The sequence below is a fragment of the Lepisosteus oculatus genome, chromosome 13 (genome assembly GCF_040954835.1).
Source record: "Lepisosteus oculatus isolate fLepOcu1 chromosome 13, fLepOcu1.hap2, whole genome shotgun sequence".
NCBI classification, from domain to species: domain Eukaryota; kingdom Metazoa; phylum Chordata; class Actinopteri; order Semionotiformes; family Lepisosteidae; genus Lepisosteus; species Lepisosteus oculatus.
This window is the reverse complement of record NC_090708.1, coordinates 25,874,419-25,899,289: the sequence shown is the minus strand read 5'-3', so window position 1 is coordinate 25,899,289 and position 24,871 is coordinate 25,874,419. Positions and strand designations below refer to the sequence as shown.

Here is a 24,871-nt window from a genome sequence, read left to right as displayed (position 1 = left end):
GGATGTTAACTGACGCTGGTAATTATAGACACTGAAGTCTGAATTGAAATAAAAAAAATCCCATAAAACTTTCAGGCTGCGCTGTTAATGAGGCAGAACCATGCTAAGACACACCTACGGGGAAGACATCAAATTGAAAATATCCTGTTTGTTTTATAATGCTTGACTCTCTGGGTAAGGGCAGACAAATGTTTAAATTCAATCCAAACACCGTCAAGCACTAACACACACAGTTCACACAAACTCACACATACAGTATACAAGTGCACACATACAGGTATACAAACACACACACACACAAACACAGTTAACACATACTGTACACATGTACTAGTGCACACACACAGGGATACAAACACTCAATGACATACTGTATGTGAACTCATGTACACACACACAAACACAGTTAGCACACACGTGCACTCATGTACACACACAGTTAACACATACACAAGTACTCATCCAAACACACAGTTAATGCATAGACGTGCACTTGTGCACACTCACTGTTATGCAAACACAGGTGCACACAGGGATCTGACACATGTGCTCTCATTTACAGTCAGACAGATATGTGCACTCATGTACTGAATTTCCTCATTACGTATATAGTGTTTATAGTATTTAAATATTCATGTTGAGAAAAAGATTGAAATAAATAAACCATCTTTCAAAGTCATTAGTGATATGTACCAAAGGAGCTTTCTCTGTATTTCATATTGGAAATGGTACCTTATACTCTATATACAAAATACATTGATGTCTGGTATCTGAATATCTGAAACACAGCAAAGAACCCTTTCTTCGTAAGTATAGCAGCACTTATGTACTGTGTACTCGTGTACATTGGTGCACGTGTGTGTCAGCCTGGCTAAAAATGCTCACAAGATTATTGCATATGTGTCGTGTTTAAATACTGTACAGTGTATGCATTCATAGGAAAACATAAAGAGATGTAAGTTAAGTTTCGACCAACGATATTTCAGTGCTTTTTTTTTCTTTTTTGAGGAAGATGCAACATCGGAAAGGAAAAAAAAATCTTATTCAGAATAAAATATGACATCTAAGAAACAAATGCTTTCTCTGCAGCGATTTCTCATGTGAGACGTGTTTCAATATGAAATGCCCCGGTTTTGTCCACTTTTTGTTTTGTCTGTATATTACCAGCTCTTTATATAACCGACCTTTAATTGCTTTAATTCAAACCGTAATTCTGGAAGGATATGAGAATCATAGCTCAATTTTAAACCTCAGCATTTATTCATGCTAATTGGTCGCTGCTCTTGATGACCGTATAAAAAAACGTGCCCACTTTATCACAACCATCTCCGAGGGCTCTTTCCTATCAGCTCCGTCCCGAAAAGGCCGGATAATTGAGTTGAGTTGTTCTAAGGACACAATTTCACTTTAAATTTGATAATGGTGGTGCCTGACTTGTAAAATTCAGAAACTTGGTTAAATTAGCAGCATATGATGCAGTTTCAAAGCTAAAGACCAAGTTGCCATTGATAGGAAAGAAAGTGCAGTCTTCATTAGTGACTTTTCACGTTTTAGTATACGTATTTTCTGCAGATACTGAGCAATTGCCCACAGTGAACTCTTACGGTTTGCTGTTTTCTTTTAAAATATGATTATGTTAATGTTTATTAATACAAATGCCGCCTTTTAAAGATTCTGCCAATTTTTTTTTTCATTTCAAGAAATTAACCACCGGCGTGTTATGAATCACTCTAGAGTTTTTTTGCAGTAAGGTATATTTTCAACAATAACACGTATAAACATGTTATAAATGCAAATGAAGCACGCTGTACTAAAAATCAGCATTTTTTTAAATCATATGAAGCGCTGAGGCCGGTAGAAATAAGTGAACAGTGAAAAACGGTAATTTGCTTTTGTTTTGTGTTTTTGTTTTTGCAAGGGCAGCACTTTAAATTGGAAAAAAAAAGACGAAAGCGCCTCTCTCACCGTTCTGTGGTGATTAAATAGTTTTTACAAAAGCTGTCGGGTATTCCTCATTGCATAGCATCTGGTTACATAGCGCGCGAGGCTGGGGTGCATTACTAAAGCTCGGGACGCTGTTCTTGTTTCTACAGAAATGAAACCTCGTATATCCCCGATGTCCCGCTGAAGGACTTGTTCTCCGCATGCCCTTCTGACTTTAATAATTCAAATCCCCAATGCAAATAATCTTCATTTGACATGGTTGAGTAATGCTACCTGATGGTTAACCCTCGGGCTTAGTTACCGTGCTGAGAGGAAACTGCGCTAGCGGAGCACACAGCAGTTCAATTGGCCTTTTTGACTGAATATCTGTTACGTACTGTATAGCCAACAGGCCAAAACTCAACTGGGTGCTGACAATGTTTTTTGAACTTCAGAAGGCGACAAACTTCTTTTTTCAAAAAAAAGAAAGAAAAGACGGCGGGGTGGACAAGTTTTAAAATTAATTATTTCAGATGACACAAGTTATTACTCGTTATATGCACATATACTGCATCTACTGTACACACGTACTGAATGCAGGTTGAATTAATCGGCAGTAAGGACACCGTAAATCATAACGCCGGTACTGTATATGGATAGGTGAAGAGTCGTGATATTATCTGAAGGCAAAAAGGCGAGGAAACATTGAAATAAAACTCATCTGCAGTTTCTCTTTTTTTCCAAATTGTGAGGAAGTTCAAAAAAGCACTTTTGAAACGTAATTTTGCCACCTTCCGACCCTCGGAATAAAATTTAGCCACGAATTTTATTACCTGCTCAGACTTGGGTAGTATTTCACCAACGTGCATACAAGACATAACGTATCTGCGCAAGTTGGTGTTGTTATCCTAGCAAACAAGGGAGTCGCACGGAACTGGTGCTGATAATCTCTCATTATTCTCAGTCCCAGGGTGCCCCTGTAGCATATTGCTTGTGCTCCTATGGAGCTCGGCTCGTCCCGGGGGCTGGATGAATGGAAGACGATTGCGGCGTATATTACCACCCTGCCTGGGGAGTAGCGCACAGTCATATAGTATTTACATGCCACATGGCAGCTGTTCTCTTGTAAATCTGTATCTTGCGAATATCCTTTTTATCTGCATGAGACAATAACTCAGTCTCATTATTTGGGTCTCGTGTGGAAAAGACTGGCTACGTTTTAGCCAGGCCTTCCAGAACATGGAGATTTTTATGCGATAAAATATATACAGTATATATATGTGTGTTCTGAGATTTTTTTTAGCATATTATTCATTTCTCGTTTCTCGTGGTATGTTATTTATCGCGCAATATGCTGCTTTTATTTTGTTCTCCTTCAAATGGCTGCTGGTTTGCACCATGCAGTGCTTATAGTGCAGAAATTGTATTGTAATGATCACTTTCCGCACACAGGCAACGTGAGAAAGTCCGTTTTTCTAACTGTAATACAGTCTTTTCTCCCTAAAATGTACAGCGACACAGGTAGCTACGAAACGAGTTTTTAAAACCTTATTTCGAGCTGGGATGAAACTGAGCGCGGAAAGTACCAACCACCTTGCCATTACAAACCGCAAAAAAAGAAATATTGAAATATCACTCTGGTTTCAGAATCTGTAAATGGGAATGAGTTTCAGGATTAGCAATGACTAAAAAAAACTTGAAACGTGATACATATTATTTTGGTAGTACAATCGTTATCACTAGAATATACGATACTGTAAAGTGTAATACTCAAATCGCCGGTTTAACGGGTCGGGGCAGTTTTTTAACCTGGTGTAGAACTTTCCTTAGTTTTTCTATGGGGATGGATAGGTTGGCACCTACAGTATACACATTATGATACAAAACACATGATGAGGTTAGGTTTAGAAATAAGAACTCTATTTAAAAGATAAAAATAATCTTTTAATGTCCATGTCTATGTCCATTTATAAAGACATCCTTTATAAATTGTTCAAATTATCTGTGCTAGACTAATTTTATATTTCAATGAAAATGTCTTATTTGACTGTTTTCCTGGGCAATTAGCACACTAGGGGTGAGCCTGAGACAGGCGAAGAACAGCGCGAAAGAGATAAATGTTTCAGAAATGCCACTCAGGGAATTCCTCAAAAGCTCGCAACAGATTTGTTCAGTTATGAGATGTAGATTTTTTAATATATGGCGACGAGACCCTCTATTGCAAATAAAATGTAATTTTGCCTCATTATTTCAGCCTGAAAATATTCGGCGGGCTTCAGGCAAGATTTATCACCACTGGGGTTATTATCATTATAAGAACATTTAGCAGGGGTCCCTGTTGTCAGCACTGCTTATCATAAGAAAACATCTCCCTAATAACCTTAACAAGAACAGTGCCTGAGGATGTCCTGTGTCTTCTGCTGAAAGAGCCACCAGTGTGCTCTCTGTGGCACTCAAATGACACATCCTCTTCCCTTCCCAAAGTCACCCAGTCCCTAATTTCACACTTTACTTTTAATAGACCTATTTGCTGTCGAGCAATATTGTTCTGCACTTGCTATCCCGACAATCTCCGCCATCACACCAGGTCTTTTCGGCAATCCAGCTGTTTTTGCAGATGTTGAGGGCTTCAAAAAACCGCTTATAGGAAGGAGTTACGATTTCTTTGTTTGCGATATGGATCTGTGAAGATGCAGACGAACAGTAAAATGCTCAGGAGTCTTAATTTTTTTATTTCACGGTTATTGTTCTGGGACAGCTCAGCTGAGCTGCGCTAATTCTTGCAGCGGTCCGTAAAGGAGGGGGTGGGGTGTCCTCGTAAAATACCAAATTACTGCCCGACTCTTGTGTGTAGCTTCAAAAGGGCGTTCTCATCAATGGACACGGTGGCTGAAATCCTTACATGTTTAAAAAATATTACAGTTTTTTTTTTCTAGCTTGCTAGTGGCAATGATACAAACCAAACAACAGCTTGTTACAGAGCTCTTAACTGTACTCTGCATCAGCAGTTTTAAAGAAGAAAGGAAAGTTCATAAATGTTGAAAAGGGTATTTACTGTATGCTTCTCTGATTAAAAGATAAAAGTATATTTTAATTTTGTATCAGATTTACACTCTAGTATGTGACATAATCTACTTTTAGAAGAGGTTGCATTGAGTGACTGTACTTCTCCCTATTCTTACAGTCTCTTTTTATTTTGTCCTCCTTATCCACAGCAAAAACATATTCTCTTTCTTTTTTACTCCATGGCATGGAATTAACCTCCTCTTGTACATTATGGCCTTTTATGGACAACTGTCCTGGTCAGGGGGTGAATGAGCCCAGCAGTGTGGCAGAGGGTGACAAAGGACAGTAATTAAAATGAGTGAGATTTTCCACCCAAAAGCAAAACATGATTCTATAGCAGCTATGACACAGACTTTCAGTTCAACCAGCCTTACTTTACTGCCAATCCAGCTGCTATAACCCAAAGAAATAAACAATACTTCCCAACTCATGGAATACAATGGAAGATCATTCCCTGTTCTAGGAAAATGAAGCAACATTACAATGTTTTAAACAGCAAAGTTGCACCTTAATTATAGTTTTGTTTACACTGTAGTTTTATGTAGCTTCCACATGGTTAGGATCCTAGTTTACCACATCACACCGTGTACAGTATCCTGTACTAACACACTTTTAATACCCTATACTTTTACTGTACTGTACCAAACTAAGACTTTAATGAGACCAATTTTAGTGTTGCATCTATACTGAAAGGCATTAAGAATGCAACAAAGGCATATCAGAACGCAATAGCGTTTATTGTATTTTTAATGCCTCTTGGTGTATTTGTGTAAATAAATGTTAGCATTTTCTCTTCAGAGACCCCGCTCAAGGAATTCTGCATTTATTTTCTCAAGCTCGTCCAGTTTGCCTTGAGAGTCTCACATCTTTCAAGTACGGGATATGCCTGACTCTTTTTTTCAACCAAGACCACGCAGGAACAAACTACAGTCCTGACAGCATTTTCCTACGGAGAAATTTGGATAATGTTCCAGAGGGAAGCAGGCCACTGCCCACGTTAACCTTCAAACCTGGAAACAACGAAGAAGTTTAGGAACTTCTTTCATCATTAACCTCAACCCCCTTTGCTCCATCATCATTGTGAACACACTTCCAAAAGGCCCAACCATCAATATGTCACATCGGATTAAGCTGTCGCCTCCTTTACTGCAGGTTGGCAGCCGAATGTGAGGTTGATCTCTGGAGGAAATGGTAATGAAGGTGATTAGGAGCTGGCCCTGCCGCAACTCTGCCTGAGAATTGATCTCCCAGGAGTTCTCCGTCACAGACAGCTTGGGTACCACAAGTACAACCTGTTCACTCTACATCAGGGGCAAGTGAAGGACTTCCCGTTTCTTACTATGTGCAGCACAATTTCAGCAGAAATTACATTTCCACAAAACATGGATTTCAAAAAAAGAATTCTACATTATTTAATCATGTGAAGGTTAATACCTCAAGCACATTTATATTTTCACCTGGTGCGTATGCAGTTACCCTTTGTCAATTTGCATAACCCTAGGCCTAGTTATTATCACGATGTTTGTGATTATACATGTTTTTTTTGTGGTTTATGGCTTTTTAACATATTGTTATACTGGTCTATGATCCAGGGAGGTTAACTTTCCTATTGAAATCAATCTTTTCAGTCTTTAATGCTTTTACACAAGTAACAAATTAAATCTCAATACACCGCCCTCTATACCTGTGTGCTTGAATGATTTCACAGCCCCTCCTCGATCAGAATAACCTGTCCTCAATCATCCTCTGGTAAAGATTGTGGCAGCTCAGAGTCTGTTCCAGAAGTATTAGGGCTGCACCCTGGATTGTACCCCAGTCCGCTGAAGGGTGGACACGCACAGGCAATTTAGAGACACTAAGTAACCTAGCCAGCATATCTGTGAGAGGTCAGGAGGAAAGCATCTGGAGAGAACTCAGAGAGAACAAACAAACTCCACACAGAAAGTAACCCAGTCTGGAATTGAACCCAGGACCCAAAAGCTGTGATTCACTAGTTCTAATTCTCACAACCCTTGTTTCTTATGTTTCCATAGGTGCTAAAGCAATCCTTTAACTTTTGATAGACTTTTTGATAATACAGTACAATGTTTCTAAGTGCCTTTTTTTCAAGATGATCCTCAGAACGTGAGTAATTGTGCTTCGTAACAAGTAGAAAAGATATAATACCACTCTATATACAGTATCCCACTTTGTGGTGATGCAACACTTCAGAATTTTCATTCTCCTGACAAGAATATTGAAAGAAACTGAGGAAGACTGCACAGTAATTGTAATTAAATGGCACTGAATTAAACCAAAAGCATCTTACAGCTTTACATCTGATAGGATGGGTGTAACCGTCATCTTTACACGGTACCTTAACAATTTAGTCCACCGCACACTGTCTAGAGGCAAAGGTGATCATTTTGTTCGATTTTTCAAATTAGCAGTTAAAGTAAATAATTGTTCAGAATAAGACTTTCTCTTATTAGGTATTGCACCTTTCAACTATTACAATTATTTTTTTTTCATTGAAAACTTTTTTTTGCAGTTGAGTGGAAAGCTTTTAAAAGCAGTCAGTTCACTCCTTATTATGCGATTTCAAAATGGCTAGTCACAAAGAGCACAAGATGAAGCACGTACTGATTATCACAGGCAGCACTACAATTAACATGAAAGCTAAATGAATCTTCTTAATATATCATATACTGTTTGTAATCTGTTAAATTCACCCTGAACTGTATGTGTTTGCTTATTATTCGCGAACAGCGGTCCTTTATTGATATGCAAATAGCCGTATAACGGCCAATATTCAACTTGAAAAATGTGGCATTTTTACATTTTTATCACCGAAAAAAATATCTTCCAGTTCTGTTGTTTCCATTTACTTTTATCTTTGACACTGGGGATGCTTCGGCTAATTTTGAAGGGATAAAAGACTCGCTGATTATGCATGACATTCAAGACAGAGACGCTTATATTTCCAATATCATTAACTGCATGAACTCTCTGGTCCTGCAGCCCAGTTACCTACCATAGGATCGGCACTGGCGAACAGCCTGCAAAGACACGCACACATTTCTGGACGCAGACTGCGCAGTCAAGGCGGCAGGAGCAGCAGCGCCCCCTGGCGCATGCCGAGAGAACGGCCGTAAGGTGCAGCCGTGACGTCAAGCCCGGAGTGACTCACTGTTGTCATGTGAAGGAAGGCGAGTCAGTTCCTGCCTGCGAACAAACCAGGAAATTAAGACTTGTAAATATTCGCCGGACAGAGCTGCCTTAGTTTTTTGTTTTAGCACCCAGATCAATTATTTATTTCCATTTTATTTGAAACCCTTGCGCCGCTTTTCACAAATCGTCCCAAGCTATGGCTTCTTTATTCAAGAAGAAGACGACAGATGGTGAGTTTGTTGCCGGTTTCCAAGTTGTTTGGAGGGGCCTTCCTTACTCGTTCTAGGCAACTGTGGGTTTGGGGAAAGAAACTTTTTTTGTAAAAAAAAAACAGCGTAGACGAACAGAGTGGAAGCGTTGTCCTGCGGCACGATGTTACAGCGTGCTTCAGTCTAAAAAGCCGGATTTATTTTCGTGCTACAAGGACAGATCAAAAAGTTGATATTATTTCCCATTCAGGCGATGAGCGAGTGCCGGGGGTTGCAGTCCGTGCGCTCTCTTGTTGCTGTGAGCGATCGGTAACTTTAAAAGGGCTGGCAGTGCTGATACACGTACTGTCCATCCCATCACGGAAAACAGAAGAGAAACCAAAACGCATGTCGCGTTGCCTAAAAACACGAAGGGCAGAAATGAGCGAAGCAGCACTTCGAAAAGAGCTGTCCCAGCTCGTGTCTTTTAAGAAACGTGCTTAAGTCTTGATTTCTAATAAATTAGGTGTAAACTTATTTCTAAAGCAGGTTCATTTCTCTGAGCGCAAGCCATGCTGTGCACATGATATTACTCATATTGACACCGCGGTTAATTCATAGCCAGCGCAGGCAGTTAAAGGGGTGGGGAGACAGACAAACGGACTGCCAAAGAAGAGATCTGAATACCTTGATAATGATCGGTTTTTGTGCTCCGCTTCTTCTCCCCCTGCGTAGTGTTATCTTTGCGCCGGCTGGGCTGCTTGTTCTTGAAGTACCTGCCTGGCTGTAGCTCTGTCGCCTGTTGTCCAGGGACTGTCATTGTTGAGTCAGGGTCACGCTTCCCTGTTCTCTAAAAAAACAGAGCCAACCTGCTTGAACGCATGAGGAACACGAATACAGGTGCCTAAATTGTTACATAACATTACTAACGCCAGTCTCCAAAGAGAGTTACATTTATACCTATTTATAAAGCTGGATGTTGTACTGGAGAAATCTGGAGTCTGAAGTACCTTGCTTAAGTGTATTCTCATATACATGCACACGCACACAAATATATACATACTGTATAGCTTCTCTTTTACAATTTAAGCAATATATCCTCCTAGTAAGCAACAGACTGAGTTTAGAAAAGCTGGATATAAAAGTCCTTAAAACCCAGGAAGCAAGAAGACAAAAGGGAGTGATGAGCCTCCTTCTAGTCCCTCAGCGCTGCCTCACCTGACCTCGCCGCTGCTGTGACTGACCTGTACCAAGTGGTGGCGGCGGCGGTCTCCGTGTGGGTGCCGCGGGCGGGCGCGGTGAGCTCGGTGCCCGCGTGTGCCCGGCGTGCGGTCCGGGAGCGCTGTGCGAGGAGGTGGTTTGTCCTGCGGACGTGCTGGTGTGTTTTAAACATCACTCCCCTCCTCCCGTCTCGCTGCTCATCGCTACGTCACCCCACTCCTGAGCCCCTGTTCGCGTTCCTCGCACCAGGAGAGGTGAGCTTCGGAGTCTGACGTGTCCCCCGGATGTCTTGCCGAGGGGCCGGACAGGACAGACATCAGCCGAAAACTTTTTTTTTTTTGCAAGAGCTTAATTTTGTTTGGGGGGGCTTAAAAGAGATGATGCGTGCACTTTAGCCTTCTCTTCGGCTGCCTCCCAGTTTACAAAAAACGTGGATCGTGAAGAGACTGGAATATTTATCAGTATGGGGTCATTTCTATTGAATCCTTTATAGATTTTTCAGCTTTTTTGTTTTATCTAAGAAACTCAACTGCAGCAAAAACTCCAGCATGCATCTTTGTGGTTCATTGTGCAATGACTTCAAACTTTCAGCAGATTCTGGTCATTAAGGAACAGCTTTTAACTTTTAACCTCCGCTGAACTGTTACCTTTTTCTTTAGAGAAGGTGCAGCGCAATGCTTTTATGGGATGAGAGCAGATTTTTTCCATCCTTTTCAGCTAGCTGGTTCTGTGTTGCCTGATTCTCGGGCAGGCGTGGGGTACTGGCAGTGAGACTTGTGCAGTTTTTAAGTGGAGCCTGCTGTAGGCAGTGCAGTTAATTCGGCACGTGCCTTCCATCAGTGTGGCTGCTGTTAAAAAAACCCAAGCAAAGGCTGCTTTTTCAACATTTCAGCCATTGAGCCCTCTTACTCGCACCAGGAGAAGCTCACGAGCTGATACCTTTTGTTTTCCCCGCGTTTTTGTTTCTGTTGTTTCACTTTTCAGGGCGGATCTAACCTTTTAACTGCTCGGCGGCCTGCCAGCGCACGCCGACGCAGCTCCCTGCTGGCCCTGCTATTAAAGAAAGTTTGATTTGCCCCTCTGCCCTCTCTGCCCCGGGAGGGCTTCTCTTTCGTCCCCCGGGTGCCGGGCCCACTGACAGGCTGCGAGACAGACACCCGGTGCGTTTAGGCGACGCGGGGCTTTGCCGCGTTCAGTCATGCCTTCAGTGTCCGCGCTGCGTTAAGGAGCCAAAGGCTGGGGCTGGGAGCCCCTGTGCTTCGCGAGCCGCGCAGCCAACGCGGACACAGAGCTCTGAGGCGGGCCCGTGGGCATTCCCCGGCTCTTGGAAGTTTAATTGCCATTCATGAGGTGGCAGATAGCGGGCTGATTGGAGTGCAGGAAAGCGTGTCTTCCCTCTAAGCCCTGCTCCTCTGGCAGGGTGGCCTGACAGCATGGGGCGTTCTGATCTGCATAGAAATGCGTGGCTGGGGCTTTGTGACAAGCCAGACAAGCCCAGCTCGGGGTGGGGGGGTTGCCGGGAGACCCTCGGCATCCACTGCCGCAGAGTTAAGAGATCTGTTCAGCTTTTCACCACTGAGAATGATCACCCGTGTCTTAAAGTGGAGCTTTTGTTAATGATGGAGACTCGCGCAGCTCAAGCTGACAGATGTCATCGAAATAACGTGCTTCATTTCTGCCTAACGGCCCATTTGGATGAAGACATTGTTCATGTAGTCTGTGTTGAGGCGGCTTTCACGACGTATTACACCTGTTTATATTATGAAAGGTAGACGGCTTGTCTTCTGCAACGAAGCCTCTGAAAAGTACATGCAGGTCCAGGTGAGTGGTATTTAGCACTTAGTAACAGCACAGATTGGACGCGTCCTGCCATTATGGGTTCTAACCCTGACCCTGTTTATCAACATAAAGTACGTCAGTTTGGAAAAGACATCAGCAGTTCTCGCGCGGAGGCAGCTCCACGACAGGCATGGTGTCCTTTACGGGGCGAGGAGGGGGGGGCGTTCATGGAAAGTGGGAAAGAAAGGGGGTTCTTGTCGGAGCAAGGAGAGAGTTGGGGGGCTCCCCCAGCAGCCGCGGCCGGGAGCTGACGGAGGACTCGGCAGGCGTGGGAGTCGTAGGCAGAGAGGAATCGGAGCTTCTCGGGTTTCCTGTACTGCAGATCTGTGTGCCAAATGTGAGATGCCTGATTTACCAGCAGCCATAACACCCTGCAACACGTAACTGGCAGGCCACTGTAGCTCAGCAGGTGTGAGCCTGGTCAGTACCTGGATGGGAGACCTCCTGGGGAAAAACTAAGCTTGCTGCTGGAAGTGGTGTTAGCGGGGCCAGTAGGGGGCGCTCACCCTGTGGTCTATGTTGGTCCTAATGCCCCAGTATAGTGACGGGGACATTATACTTTAAACAGGCGCCGTCCTTTGGATGAGACGTAAAAAACCCTGACTGTCCAGGGTCATTAAAAATCCCAGGGTGTTTCTAGAAAAGAGTAAGGGTGTTACTCCGGCGTCCTGGCCAAATTTCCCATTGGCCCTTACCAGTCATGGCCTCCTAATAATCCCCATCTATGAATTGGCTACATTACTCTGCTCTCCTCCCCACTGATAGCTGATGTGTGGTGAGAGATCTGGAGCACTATGGCTGCCGTCGCATCATCCAGGTGGATGCTGCACATTGGTGGTGGTGGAGGGGAGTCCCCATTACCTGTAAAGCGCTTTGAGTGGAGTGTCCAGAGAAGCGCTATATAAGTATAAGCAATTATTATTATTATTAGTAGTAGTAGTTCAGTGTTGCAATACAATAGGAATAGTTGCTGTACAATAGGAAATACTGTATAATATTTAGTATATAATCTGAGTTTTGTGTATTTCCCTTTAATAGCGAATTGTAATCATTAGTTTGGTCTTTTGATTTAGAGACAAGGAGACAAAAGGATTGTCTTTTACCATGAAATTGTTCAGATTCATTTCCATTCACTGCAGAGCCTCAGTGTAATACCACACCATCCACTGTAGAGGAAGTTCCCACATTGACCGTTGACCCTGAGCATGACGTGAATTGCGCAACTTTAGGTGTCATAACGGCAGATAACACCCTGCCCCTCCTATGATCTGCTTGTCTTGCTGTGCGTTGTGAGAGGTGAAACTTCAGAAGAAGAAAAAGCACTTACATCGCTAAATTTCCTGTGCAATCTGTTGTAAAGTGCTCTTGAAAAACAGATGTAGCAGCTTTTTTTTTTTAAAGGGCTCTGGACTTGTACCCGAGAGGTTGTGGGTTCTAATCCTGGCCTCCTATTGTACCCTTAAGCAAGATATTTCACTCAGTTTGCTTCAGTAAAGCGTCCAGCTATCTAAATGGGCACAAAAAATAAGTCTCTTGGAAAATAAAGTGGCTGCTGAATACATTAATAATAACAACTGGAGTTTCATTATAATATTCAGAGGCCATTGACAGAATTTAAGCTCTTTGATTTTTACCACCATCAAAATGCTTTTAGCTTTCATAGAAGTGTCGTTTGTCCAACACTTTGTTTAAGTTGCCTTCATTTTTCAATTCTTGCTTATGGCGTGTGGTGTCGAGAAGTATAGAAATCCCAGCCATACGCAACTCCTCTTCTCCCCCTTCCTGTAGACTTACGAGCTCTGATGTCCTCAGCAGGTGGTTTGGTGACCTCGGTCGAGCTGCCTCTGTCTCTCTGTGTTGAAGGACAGCCCTTGTCACTGCAGTGCCACTGGCTACTGCTTTTATTTCACCACTAAGTCATGTCAAATGTCTGTCAGTCTGGAGCATTGTGCCACGTTCTTTGTTGTGACAGGATCCTGCAGCTGATAGAAACTGAGAAAAAGGCTGTCTTGCTTTCTCTTCCTACAGTCTCTACAGCTGCATCTTTATTATGCCTTTTGATGGTCAAATAAACTTCACAGGAATATTACTGTCCTGCCCCATGAGCCTTGTAGAGCTCTGCAACATTTGCATCGCACTCCTGTCATTAACAATGTAGTTGGGAGTCGCCTGTTAATTATTTTCATATTGTGCTAATTAGATGGAATGCTGGCAGGATTGATGGCAGGGAAACGCACTCAGAGCACAGAACAATTACTGTAAGTCAGCATCTCTTTTTGTCCCTCTCGTGTCACAGATATCATAAAAGAACAGAATCGCGAGTTAAGAGGGACCCAGAGACAAATCGCCAGAGACCGGGCAGCTCTGGAGAAACAAGAAAAGCAACTGGTAAGTTGAAAATCTGTGGGACGGACGTCTTATCTCAGAGTATCAGAGAAGGCAAGACAAAGTCTTTGTGTCTTCCTTGTGTCTCTTCCGGTCATCTAAGATGAAGGTGGGGAGGGGAGGGTCTAGGGGATTGTCTCTGAAGACACTAATGGTGCTCGATACCCTTGGCAGGAATTTGGTTTCTCGCTCAGCCGTCTGAGGGTGGCCTTGGAAATTTGGCACCGTTGTGTTTTTTTTCCCCAAATTAAAATTTCAAGAAAATCCGTAGCAGGGTCCGCGTCTATCTGTGCTGCCCGCCACCGGAAATGGAATACTAGATTTTTCCCGAAAGAACAGAAGCCAAAACTCAAGTCCAGTGAGTCGCTGCTGTTCACTGCTGATCCTGGAGGGGGCGCTGTGTTTTCTGGTTTTCATTCCATCTTGGACACTTACTAACTTTGTTGGGATTGCTCACTTTATTGATCGGCATCACCATCATTTCAGGGTCTTAAATCATCAAGAGTTTTAAGTGACTTATCGAACTGAGCTCTGCAGGATAAGAGTGGTTATCACTGGCCTGAATGTGGCTTTGTTTGTATCTCTCCCGTGTAGACTACCAATTGGGAAATGTGAGAGCTTTCCTTCAGTTTGCAACTTCCATGCAAAACCTGTAGCACTACGCGGTTTTGAAAGTAAACATCCGTATGCATCTAATTGCCTCTCTTGGGCGTTCTAATTATTTGTTAATTAATCCTTCTTCTAATTAATCCAGACAAAGCTGTGTTGTGTGTTTTCTTAAAAGCCAGTTTTCTGAAGATGAGAAATGACATGGAAGACTTTAGCATTAATCTAGCTGTGCTGAGCACGATCTTTCAGCAGAATATTTTTTGTGCCTTTTATTGTGCTCACACCCTTGCAGGATTTTTGACTCTCTTTACTTTTTTTTTTGAATGTAGAGTAATTTTATTTCTCAGTAGTTTGTTCTGTGAGCAGCGTAATGAGAAACAATACCTTTGTTTTTTCTCTATCGTACAGCTGCTTCATTCACTACATCCTAATAGCTCTGAGTTAGCAAAATTGCAGGGTTTTTTATAGGCCATTAAATAGGGATTATGTTAGTATACTAAGCTGTTTTCTCCCAAGACTTGAATGTAGAAGTACATCCATTTTTTAAATTGTAGTCCCAACAGCCATATTTTCAAAATAACCCATATGCTCCAGATCTGTTGGATTTAATTACCAGGTGGTAAATATTAATGGAAATGGCTTCAGAGAATAAAGAATAAAGCATCGTTTGCTGAGATGTCTTCATATCATAAAATATTCCTTAATATTGATAGCTCTTGCATATGTCCGGGCTTACCTACTATTTATAGTTACTCCTGGTGCAGCAATGTAGTAAAATTATTTAGTCTATGTATTTGATATTAATATTTGTCATGCTTCATGACTTCTGTCGTTATTCAGAGTCAATGTTCTTTATGCTTTTGGAGAGGAATAATTCTCCATTGCTAAACTAAGCCTGCACAAAGTGTGTTTGCAAAAATGTTATGGTTTCTGACTCCGGGCTGACACAGACATTAAAAAAAAATGAATAATGCTTTGAGGTTAATGGGACTTCACATGTAAAACCTCAAAAGGTTGTTTAGTCTCCTCATTAGCCTTTGAATATTAAAACGTTCATCTGTACATAATATAAAAATGCTACATTCTGTTGGTATATAGGTCTGTGTCTCCCCCCTCTTCAGCAAAATTGCTAAAGATCCAGTACATCGTGACTTCCCATGCAGAAGGAGAAACCCAGGCTAACTCTGAAGGATTGAATCGGACTGCAAATTTAGTTTTTAGGAAAAAAAAAAACTCTCCACCCCTTAAAGTTACACCACTGGCCCCATGTTTGCTCACGTGGCAGGAGATGATAATTTAGTGTGTTATGAAGTCAGCCACTTTGTTGTGTGAGCTGTTCTCATTCGAAAGCTGCTCTGATATGACCGATTGCCTTTCACTGGGTCAAGCGCTGCCTTTCTGAATCTGACTTCATTAATAATGAGCAGGTGCCAAAGTGTTATTTTCCCCGCTTTTTTAAAACGCCAAGCCTCAAAGCTTCCAAAGACCGGAAGTGTAGTGTACAGTCCTTTTACCCTGTGGAAGTGCCGGCAGCGCAGGGGCCCGTGAATGGAAATGAGTTCGTCCTAGCTGACTGGCGGCATTGTTCTGAAGCTGTATCACCATCTTCCTGGCGCTGGGTTTCTGTGCTGCTGATTGATTTCCTTTTTATGTACCATTATGCTTAGCACGCACATACACCGGTCGCTCAGGCGGCACCTGCTTGAAGAATATTACATGATTATCTCCTTGGTGGATAATTTGCCTATTCAGCTGTTCAGCCTTAATCTGAAAGTTGAGTGAGAGGCTTTTTCCGTGAGGTCTGTCGGATGTGGGCTTAATGCATCCACGTGTGTGCTCAGAACACTTGCTTTGTTTGTGTTCTCCCTCTCCTAATGACAATTTAACTTGCCCATGAGTTGGAATGACGAGGCGGGAGCAGTCAGGAATTAAAAGACCTGATGTGAAAGTGATACAAGTGGAGTCCACCTGGTTTCCCATATTCACATTTGCAGATGCATCACTTATCCTTGCAGGGTTATTTGCTGCGATGGCAGTAATAATGCTGGGTTTTTATGATTCTGTCTGGGATGTCTGATTTAGAGTGATTGAAATAGCACTGTAAATATTTCAGTGAATCTCTCGTTGGAGGTGGGCAGCCTTTTCCCGAGGCAGCACGTCCAGGATGTGCCCTGGCTCTGGTCACTCAGGTAGAGGGTGTGCAGTCCTCTCAGTGAGAGACAAGGGCACAGAATATGAGGCATAGAAATGATTGGCCAGATGTGGTACAGTGTGTGCAGCTTCTGCTGTGTGTCCTTAGGTTACACCAGCACAGTCAAAACAGTCCACAAATAACTGTGGCAGATACACAGCAAACACACTCTGTTATTAGTGTATCTATTCCCCGTTGGCTTACTTGCTTAATTAGCTTAAACATTGAAAACAAAAGCGAATAAGAGAGACAGGTCACCATTTCTGTATCTCCATATGGTATGTCTCTTACAGTTAGGCGGTAGATGTAGTTATGGCTGGGTTAATTATCTATATAGGAGCTGATTTAATGGTCTAAGACGTCTGTAGATTGGGCTCTCAGATTGGGCAGAATGAAGAGAAATCAAACTGTTTATGTACTCCTCCAGTAAATCACAACTCCAGTGGGGAAAAAAACAAAACAATTTGAAGCCCAGAGATCAAAACTGTAAAGGTCAGACTAGATTCATGTAACTTTTCAAATTATTATCTGCTACAGGTGGGCGTGAAAAAAAAAACATTCATTTTTACCAGTGATGTGACATGATAGTGTTAACAGTTAATTTAAAAAAAAGGAAACAAAGTAACCTTCCAGGTGGCATTTAGGGATCCTTCTGTCTGACTTATGCCACCAATCTTGTGACCAGGAGGAGAGCAGGGTTAGTGTTTGTATTGGTGACTATACAGTTACTATACAGTGGAGGCATGCTGCAGCTGTGAGTTTGAGCTTTGGTTGGAGCATTTTGGGTGATGTAAGTAGTGGAGTACCACAAGGATCTATATTAGTACTACTGCTCTTCATAATTTATAGATCTTGAGACTCTTGTATAGAAAGCAAACTAGTCACTTTTGGAGATTATATCAAAATAAGAGGATGGGCCAATACTATAGCAGCTACAATGGAAATTTGAAAAGGGTTAAGATAGAATTCAAGTGCAGTGTTATATACAGCTAGAAACAGAGCCTTAGCCTTGAACTGAGGGGACCAGATACAAGTACTCATATTCCTCTAGGGCACTGACACAGTCAGCCCAGTGGATTTCTTCAGAGTGAATAGTGAAATATGAATCAGAGGGCAAAAGTGAAAACTACATGCAAATGCATTCTTTACAAAGGGTGATGGGAGTATGGAACATGCTACCCTGTTATGTCATTGAAGACAATACCATCGCTGATACTATTTACTAAATACTCGCTCATTTACCAAAAAACTGAAGCAGCTGTGCTCAACGGCCTCCTCTTGAGTGCTAACTGCATGTTCTTGTGTGGTAACCACAGCTCCTTTCTTTCACACAGGAATTGGAGATTAAAAAAATGGCCAAGACGGGGAACAAAGAGGCCTGCAAAATTTTAGCCAAGCAGCTGGTCCAGTTGCGGAAGCAGAAGAACAGGACGTATGCCGTGAGTTCAAAGGTCACCTCGATGTCCACGCAGACCAAGGTCATGAACTCCCAAATGAAGATGGCTGGTGCCATGTCCACAACTGCCAAAGTAAGAGCTGATTGTCATTTGCCGGTCATATTTCTCAATTGGTTCTGTTTAATCAAATGTTTTATAAGCTTGAATTCATGGTGGTAATGTGTGTCTGAATCTTAGCACCAAACTGAAGTATTCCTCTTATTCTTCACCTCCTTATGGGGCTACAGAAATAGTTTTATGTTAAAATTCGTCAGCATTTGCTGTGAAGTACTTCAAAAGGATGCTGGAGCAGCCAGACTCTTGACACACTCCCAGCATTCCACACTTCTGAGGTAAACTACAGCATGCTGTGACCAGACCAGGAGAAACGAGGAATATTTGAACTTGCTGTAGATGTAGGTTATTGCTGCTGATATTTTAAACAAACATTTCTTTGCACTTAAGCTTATTTTATTTTTAATCCTTTTATTTAACCAGATGAGCCAATTGAGATGACATTCTCATTTACAACAGTCTGGAAAGTACCCGTTTATAAAGCAGGGTGTTACTGGGGTAATTTGAGTGGGAAACATTGCTCAAGGGAACAACAGGGATTTGAATCCATGACTTGACTCCAGGGCCAGCTGTAACCTTATGTTTTGCCCATGTAACATATTTTCATTCTTCATGCTCTGTACCGTGGGCAGATTAAGAGAAAGTAGTGAAGGGATTATATCATTTGACAGTGGTTGACATTTCTTCTGAATGGTCACTTTGTGATTAAACGTCTAGTGTCAGTTTCCTGATGCTCATCTGACTCTTGACTCCCAGCTTAGCATCAGACCCAGGAATCAAGGATCAGGGATATCGAAATTATGTGCCTTTACCCTGAAGCTGCTGTCCTGCTCCAGACGTTTCACAAATGTTATACACCTGTGTTGCAAGTGAACGGTGCTCTCTCTCTGGAACAACAGTCGTTCCTTTGAGAGGTTGGCATGTCTTAATAAGAAGTTAATCATGTCAGCATAGTTGTGAAAGTTGGAGAAGGTACTGAGTGGAACTAAATTGCCCTTTTGTTTTCCATGGAGTCACGTGGATCTAGAATTAAACAAAACTTGGGAGTAAAATATTTTTTCTTCTAGTGGGCAGGTCCTGGATATTTCAATACAAACCAAAAATTAGGTCGGTTTTAATATCAACCTCAGTACTCAGACACGGATTTGAGATTCGTATATATTCTACATGTATTGTGTACAGAAATTTAATTGCCCCCATACAGTATATATGATTAAAAATGTACAAAGAGTTTTGCTTTTCCCAATGATCTCAAATATTAATTGCATTTTGAAAGAAAAATGTGAAAATTAGGTCGGATTTAATCATTTATAAACAGTATGAATTAACCTAATTTTTCAATATAATTAATTTTGTTGCATTTAAATGAAACAAACTAATTGTTAATGAATTCTTAAGTGCATTGCAGAGAAGGCCAGATAGCATAGTATTGGCTTTAAATTATTCAGAGGCAATCAGGAGGGAAGAAAAAACATTTAACACGTGACTCAGAACTTATTCTACTTCTTTGAACAGATCATTAATCTTTATTTTCATTTGATATGGAAAACACAGTACAGTGAGAATTATTTTAATTTCTGAAAGCATAATGAGGACCTCCCCTGGCTGAATTGATGCTCAAAGGCTCTCCAGCTTTAAAACAAGAGAGATCAAGGGTGTGTGCTGTTTTCAGGGAAGGTGAGAGACGCAGTGTTAGAAAATAGTTTTCTTCCCCCGGTCCAGTCTGTGAGTTTGCCTTTGACAATAGGCAGGCAGAAGTTAGAAATTTGATTTACACATAAAAAATGTAGGAAAGGTTATAAATAGGAAGAGGCCATTTAGCATATTTAATTACAAGTAGCTAATGGATCCAAGGATCCTATATTGCTGCCCCTTTATAGACAGTTGTAAACGTTTAGTTCGTCAGCGTAACATAATTTCATTCTTTATGCTCAGTACTGCGGGCAGATTAAGAGAAAGTGGAAAGGGGGGTTATATTGGACATGGTTTGGCAACAAATATTTGCCCTTTTTCATATTTGCTTCAGTATTTCTGTCACTGAAGGTAGAACTTTGTGAAATAAATGAAGCAGGCCCCAAACTTTAGTGTTATTTTTTTCCCCACTCAGGCTTACTTCATCTATTTACGCTGGCCTTTTCACCTACCTTGCAAGTCATAGGAGGATTAAGGTTATTTGGTTATTTCAGAGGGGCATCACTGAGACATGCATTGATAAACCTACTATTGGCTTCCGGGGGTTCTCCACTACCTTGTTTGTGCTCTTTTTATGTGACATTCTTCTAAGTCTATTCTGTGCCGCAGTCATTTTTTGTCTCCTTTAAATTGACGGCTCTGTCTTTCCCTTTCCTTGACTAGACAATGCAAGCTGTCAACAAAAAAATGGACCCACAGAAGACTCTGCAGACAATGCAGAACTTCCAGAAAGAGAACATGAAAATGGGAATGACAGAAGAAATGAGTAAGATGAAGGCTGTTTTAATGCGTTGTCTATTAGCTGAATATTTCAATAATATGTGCATGTTTACAGTATATACATATATCACATACATACAACGAACACCTTTCAGGTTTATGGTGCAAGTTACAAACACGCCAAGATCCTAAAAAGTTGTTTCTTGTGAGTTACATTTTTGTGCCAATTTTATTGATCACAACAGGCTACGTCATGCTTATTTCAGAAATAAGAAACAACTGTCTATGGCTGCTAACTTTGACTATATACACAGGAGGCAGAATTCGAAGTGCTGGTTCTGCCCCCACCCTCCTTATTGTGAAACAGCAGGAGCTGATTAATATTAGTTCCCATAATATATGTATATTAATAAAAAGAGGTTATTGTGTGATGGGCAATGATTATAAATAACCATCTGTTTCAAGCTGTTCTGGACAAACGACCTGCATTATAGGAAGAAATGGAACCAGAGAGCAGTGAATGTCTTGAAAGTCTTGTCTTTACACCACAGATTTGTCTCAGGCTGTAAAGCCACCTAGTGCTTATCTCATTATTTCACAGTCAAGTGTTCCGATTGAGATTCTGCCCACTTTCGCTTTGCCTGTTTCATAATGCGAGTCTTTCTGTCTGTTTCAGTCAACGACACCCTGGATGAGATCTTTGATGAGTCCGGAGACGAGGAAGAATCCCAGGACATTGTGAACCAGGTGTTGGACGAGATTGGAATTGAAATTTCCGGGAAGGTAAGGGAACAAGAAGCCAGTTTCTCGGCATAAAGGCCATCAGAAGATATCAAACGTATTGTGCTAGCGCTTTCCCCAGATAGATCAGAAATGTAATCACTCCTGATTGCACAGCCTTGTCAGTTTGAGCTGCATCAGTGTCTTCAGACTCGGTATCATTCAGACTTTTTCCGAACGCATGCCTGTTTTTGTCTCCCGGCGCCTGTTTGTAAGTCAGGAAATAGACAAGCTTGTGTTGTGTTTTACTTGAAAAATCAGATTGCTGTCAGTGCGGGTTTAAAGCTCCAACTGTAGGTGAAAACAGATGAGTTGTTTGAGGTGTTGCCACTAAGCGTTGTCTGTCGCCCTTGTGATAAATGGGCTGCAGCAGTACTGTAGGTCTGGTTCCTCTGAGGAGCCCCTGAAGTGACTAACAGTAATAGTGCTAATTTGCCTCCGGACTAATAATTGCTTTGCATTTTCTACAGATGGTGAATGCTCCATCAGCAGGCAAAAACCTCCCCTCAGCATCTACCTCCAAAGCAGCCACGATTTCAGACGAAGAGATTGAGAGACAGCTGAAGGCTCTTGGAGTAGATTAATCGGCCGCTCCTTCTCCAAATGGATCTGCATCTCTTCAAAATAAAGTGCTACTTGAACGAGCAGGAGCTTCCCCCAAACCCCTCCCGCATCTTCCTTCATGGATTGTATCTGTGGCAACCACGGGGCTTCAAAAGTGAATCATTTTAAAGAAATGGAAATTTATTCTTCAGCCTGATTACTGATAAGCTTTTCTTTTTTGCCTGTTGTGTTACGTTGAATAGATATGGGTGAAAATTAAGGTTTGCTGTTGTCTTGGAATTGGTACCCTGCTAGAAGGTAGGGGGCTTCAGAGGTGATGTTAAATGCTGGACTGAGAGGTTTGTCCAGGTTAAAAGTCACATGATACTGTCCATGCTAGGAATGATATCTTTAAAAACTATATGCAATCTACTGAGAAACAATGGCTTGCTAGAGGTGGCATCGAAATGCTCTGTGGAAAGATTACACACTGACTTCCTATAATGCAACTTTAACTGAACAACAAAAAAAAAACCATTGACTGCTATGTAACTACCGAAAGGGCAGTTTTATTCACTGTATTTCCCTACAGCTGTGCTTGTAACAGTGGAGATCTGCTCATGGTGTAGTATGAAGAAGGGTTGTACATCTCTTTAGACATTTAAATGTTTTTGAATGGGGTGGGTGAGGATGAAGCAAGGGGAGTCTGTTGTCATCACTGTGCATAGACCCAGTTGTCCTCTGTTGGGGTTCACAGGGATGGAAATAATCGGGTGACTAATCTCTTCTTTGTCTGATTATTGTCTGAAATGTTGTGAATAATCTTTGCTTATCACATAACGCTTCTTTAATCTTCTTGCCATTAATCGTAGTTGGACCGAAACAGTAGGTCAGCACTATAGATAATCATGCCTGGAACATCGAAATCAGAGTGCACACACCCAAATACATAACAATAGGAAATCCATAAGAATTTTGCTGTAATGCTTAAGGTTTAAAACCTACCATTTAGCAAGGTGACTTCCAAGTGTTCCTGCTGTGATTATTCCACTTCCACTCTGTGGAAGAGTGCAGAAGCATCAGGCTGGTCCACAGTAATGAGAATTCAGTGTTGTGGTGATGGAAAGCACACCTATTGTAAAATATCTTGAACAGGTGACAGCGGGTCCTCATTGCTGACAGAGTCTTTCTAGTTAATTTCACAAAAATTCACCATCACAGTTTGGTCCATGAAGCCATGAAGGAATTTTAAAAGCAATGTGCGTATTGCTTTTTAAGAAAGAAATCATAAATGGTTTTGAGTTTTAGCCTGTGACGAATTGCACCTCTTCAGCTGTGGGATGTATTAACACATATGGTTCTCGGAGCATGACGCTCTGAGATTTTTCTTGGTTTGCTATTGAGTAAGGAACTACTGTCAATTTTATTGTTAGGAGCTTCATTATGTTTTCATCTGAGCTCAGGTGCACACATACACAAACAAAAACTGTGATCTCTTGCAACCCTAAGTGCAACACATTTGTATCTTAGGGGTTTGAGAACTCTGATAGACGTGCCTTCGGGAGCTAAGCCTTATTGGTGGATGGTGTAACATGACAGCAAGGGGCACTTAATAAAAGCAACATGAAAATGCATCCCTGCACAGCGGTATAGTCAGGGATGGAGAATCGAAGTGAACTGTAGGAGATTAACAGCCTTATGCCAGCTCCGCTCTGTTGAAGTTGGAAAGGCTGTGATTGATGTAGACGTTGCCCTAACCCCTTCTTGATTCACACGAGAGTTCTGCATCGCATTGATTAGTTGGCTTCCAGCAGGGCTGAACCGGGGCTCTCCATGCCACTCCTGCTCTGTCAAAGCTGCACAAGGGAGTGGCGCCCTTCTGCTCCTCTCCTCAGCCGTTGACCTCCCTTTGTTGTCTCGCTGTTTCTCGGGTAGCCTTTGCCACTTGTGGTTGGGTTCCTATCTCCAGCGGGATGCGTATCCCTGAAACATATGGACACGGAGAAGGACTAGAGCTCCTGGAGAGTGAAGACATGTTCGGAAGGCACTCTCATGACTGATACTGGAGACTTTCTGTCCAGTGCATGTTTTTAACCCCCCAGTATACTACATTTTCTTCATCAGGTGCACCCTGATGATGTGTACCTTGATTACCTCATAGATTTAACAGAAAGTGTTATGTGTTGATGCAGCTGGTTCGGGTTTCACACTTTCTGGCATTTGAACATTATGCGGTACATTGTTTAGACCTGTTTTAATCATAATAAACACAGGCCCGTGTCTCCTTGAAAACAGACCCTAACAATCGCAAGAGCTGATCTCTTTCAGAAAAGCCTCCAGGAATAATCGAAGCAGCAGCACAGCTTTAAGAACACGGCTGCAGCTGGGAGGATCTCATTTTTCTTCCTTCCTGTGTTTTACCAATCCCCAAAATTAATAAACTGTAAATCCGGCATATTCTTTGATCTATTCATATGGAAATGGTTCCTATAAATCTGGGTCGGATGGCAAATAGAATTAGAAATTGCATAAACATTCCCAAACTACCAAACTCTCAGATTGACTTTGAAGCTCATAACTTGAACCAGTGCTGCTGTAACACATTGGCCCTTTTCTGTAAGAATAAATCAGTCTGCTTACATATTTCTTCCTCACAATCCATCAGTGTGATTAGCAGAGACTGACATGGGGTACTTTTACTGTTATTAACAGTGACACTACATTTTTAAAGCACTCGTCTATAAATATGATTTAACATAAAGCTTTGCAGTTTCTTCAGTGGGTGTGAGTAACAAGGTTTATTCTGTATTTCAAAAGTATGAATTTTAATTGTGTTCACAATCGGCATCTGGCATCTCTGCATGGATGGCTGTGAAGGTTGTGGTTTATTTCTACAGTAGGTTTATTTAATAACATTTAATTAACATTGGAAAAAAGGTTTTTAGGCCTTTTAATTACGAGGACTGTAATGTTGTACAGTTATTTTTTTGTTATTCCTTGCCACAAATAAAGTTTTTCATACGCGCCATTCTGTGTGCGGTTACTGCCATTAA

The 24,871-nt window shown here is 41.8% G+C and overlaps 1 protein-coding gene and 1 long non-coding RNA gene across 2 annotated transcripts in view; one reads left to right on the top strand and one right to left on the bottom strand.

Annotated features, from left to right (window-relative positions):
* Window positions 1-9,846, bottom strand: part of LOC107079215 (uncharacterized) — a 14,957-nt gene extending 5,111 nt beyond the window's left edge. Inside the window, exons 1-3 of the long non-coding RNA XR_001480170.2 lie at window positions 9,572-9,846; window positions 9,015-9,177; window positions 8,003-8,193 (exon numbers count right to left, since the gene is read on the bottom strand). This is a non-coding gene — a long non-coding RNA (uncharacterized lncRNA). The remainder of the gene's footprint in view (window positions 1-8,002; window positions 8,194-9,014; window positions 9,178-9,571) is intronic.
* Window positions 8,174-24,871, top strand: chmp2ba (charged multivesicular body protein 2Ba). The gene is made up of 6 exons (XM_006637930.3): window positions 8,174-8,369; window positions 13,684-13,775; window positions 17,907-18,101; window positions 20,439-20,541; window positions 21,172-21,278; window positions 21,746-24,871. The coding sequence occupies exons 1-6, from the start codon at window positions 8,336-8,338 to the stop codon at window positions 21,857-21,859; spliced, it is 645 nt and encodes a 214-aa protein (XP_006637993.1). The 5' UTR covers window positions 8,174-8,335; the 3' UTR covers window positions 21,860-24,871.

What these genes read in the sequence shown, in the direction of transcription:
- chmp2ba (XM_006637930.3), top strand. Translation starts at nt 8,336, where the DNA reads ATGGCTTCTTTATTCAAGAAGAAGACGACAGATG. An exon ending in AGAAACAAGAAAAGCAACTG is followed by an intron (nt 13,776 to 17,906) that starts GTAAGTTGAAAA and finishes TCTTTCACACAG; the next exon opens with GAATTGGAGATTAAAAAAAT. An exon ending in CCATGTCCACAACTGCCAAA is followed by an intron (nt 18,102 to 20,438) that starts GTAAGAGCTGAT and finishes TTCCTTGACTAG; the next exon opens with ACAATGCAAGCTGTCAACAA.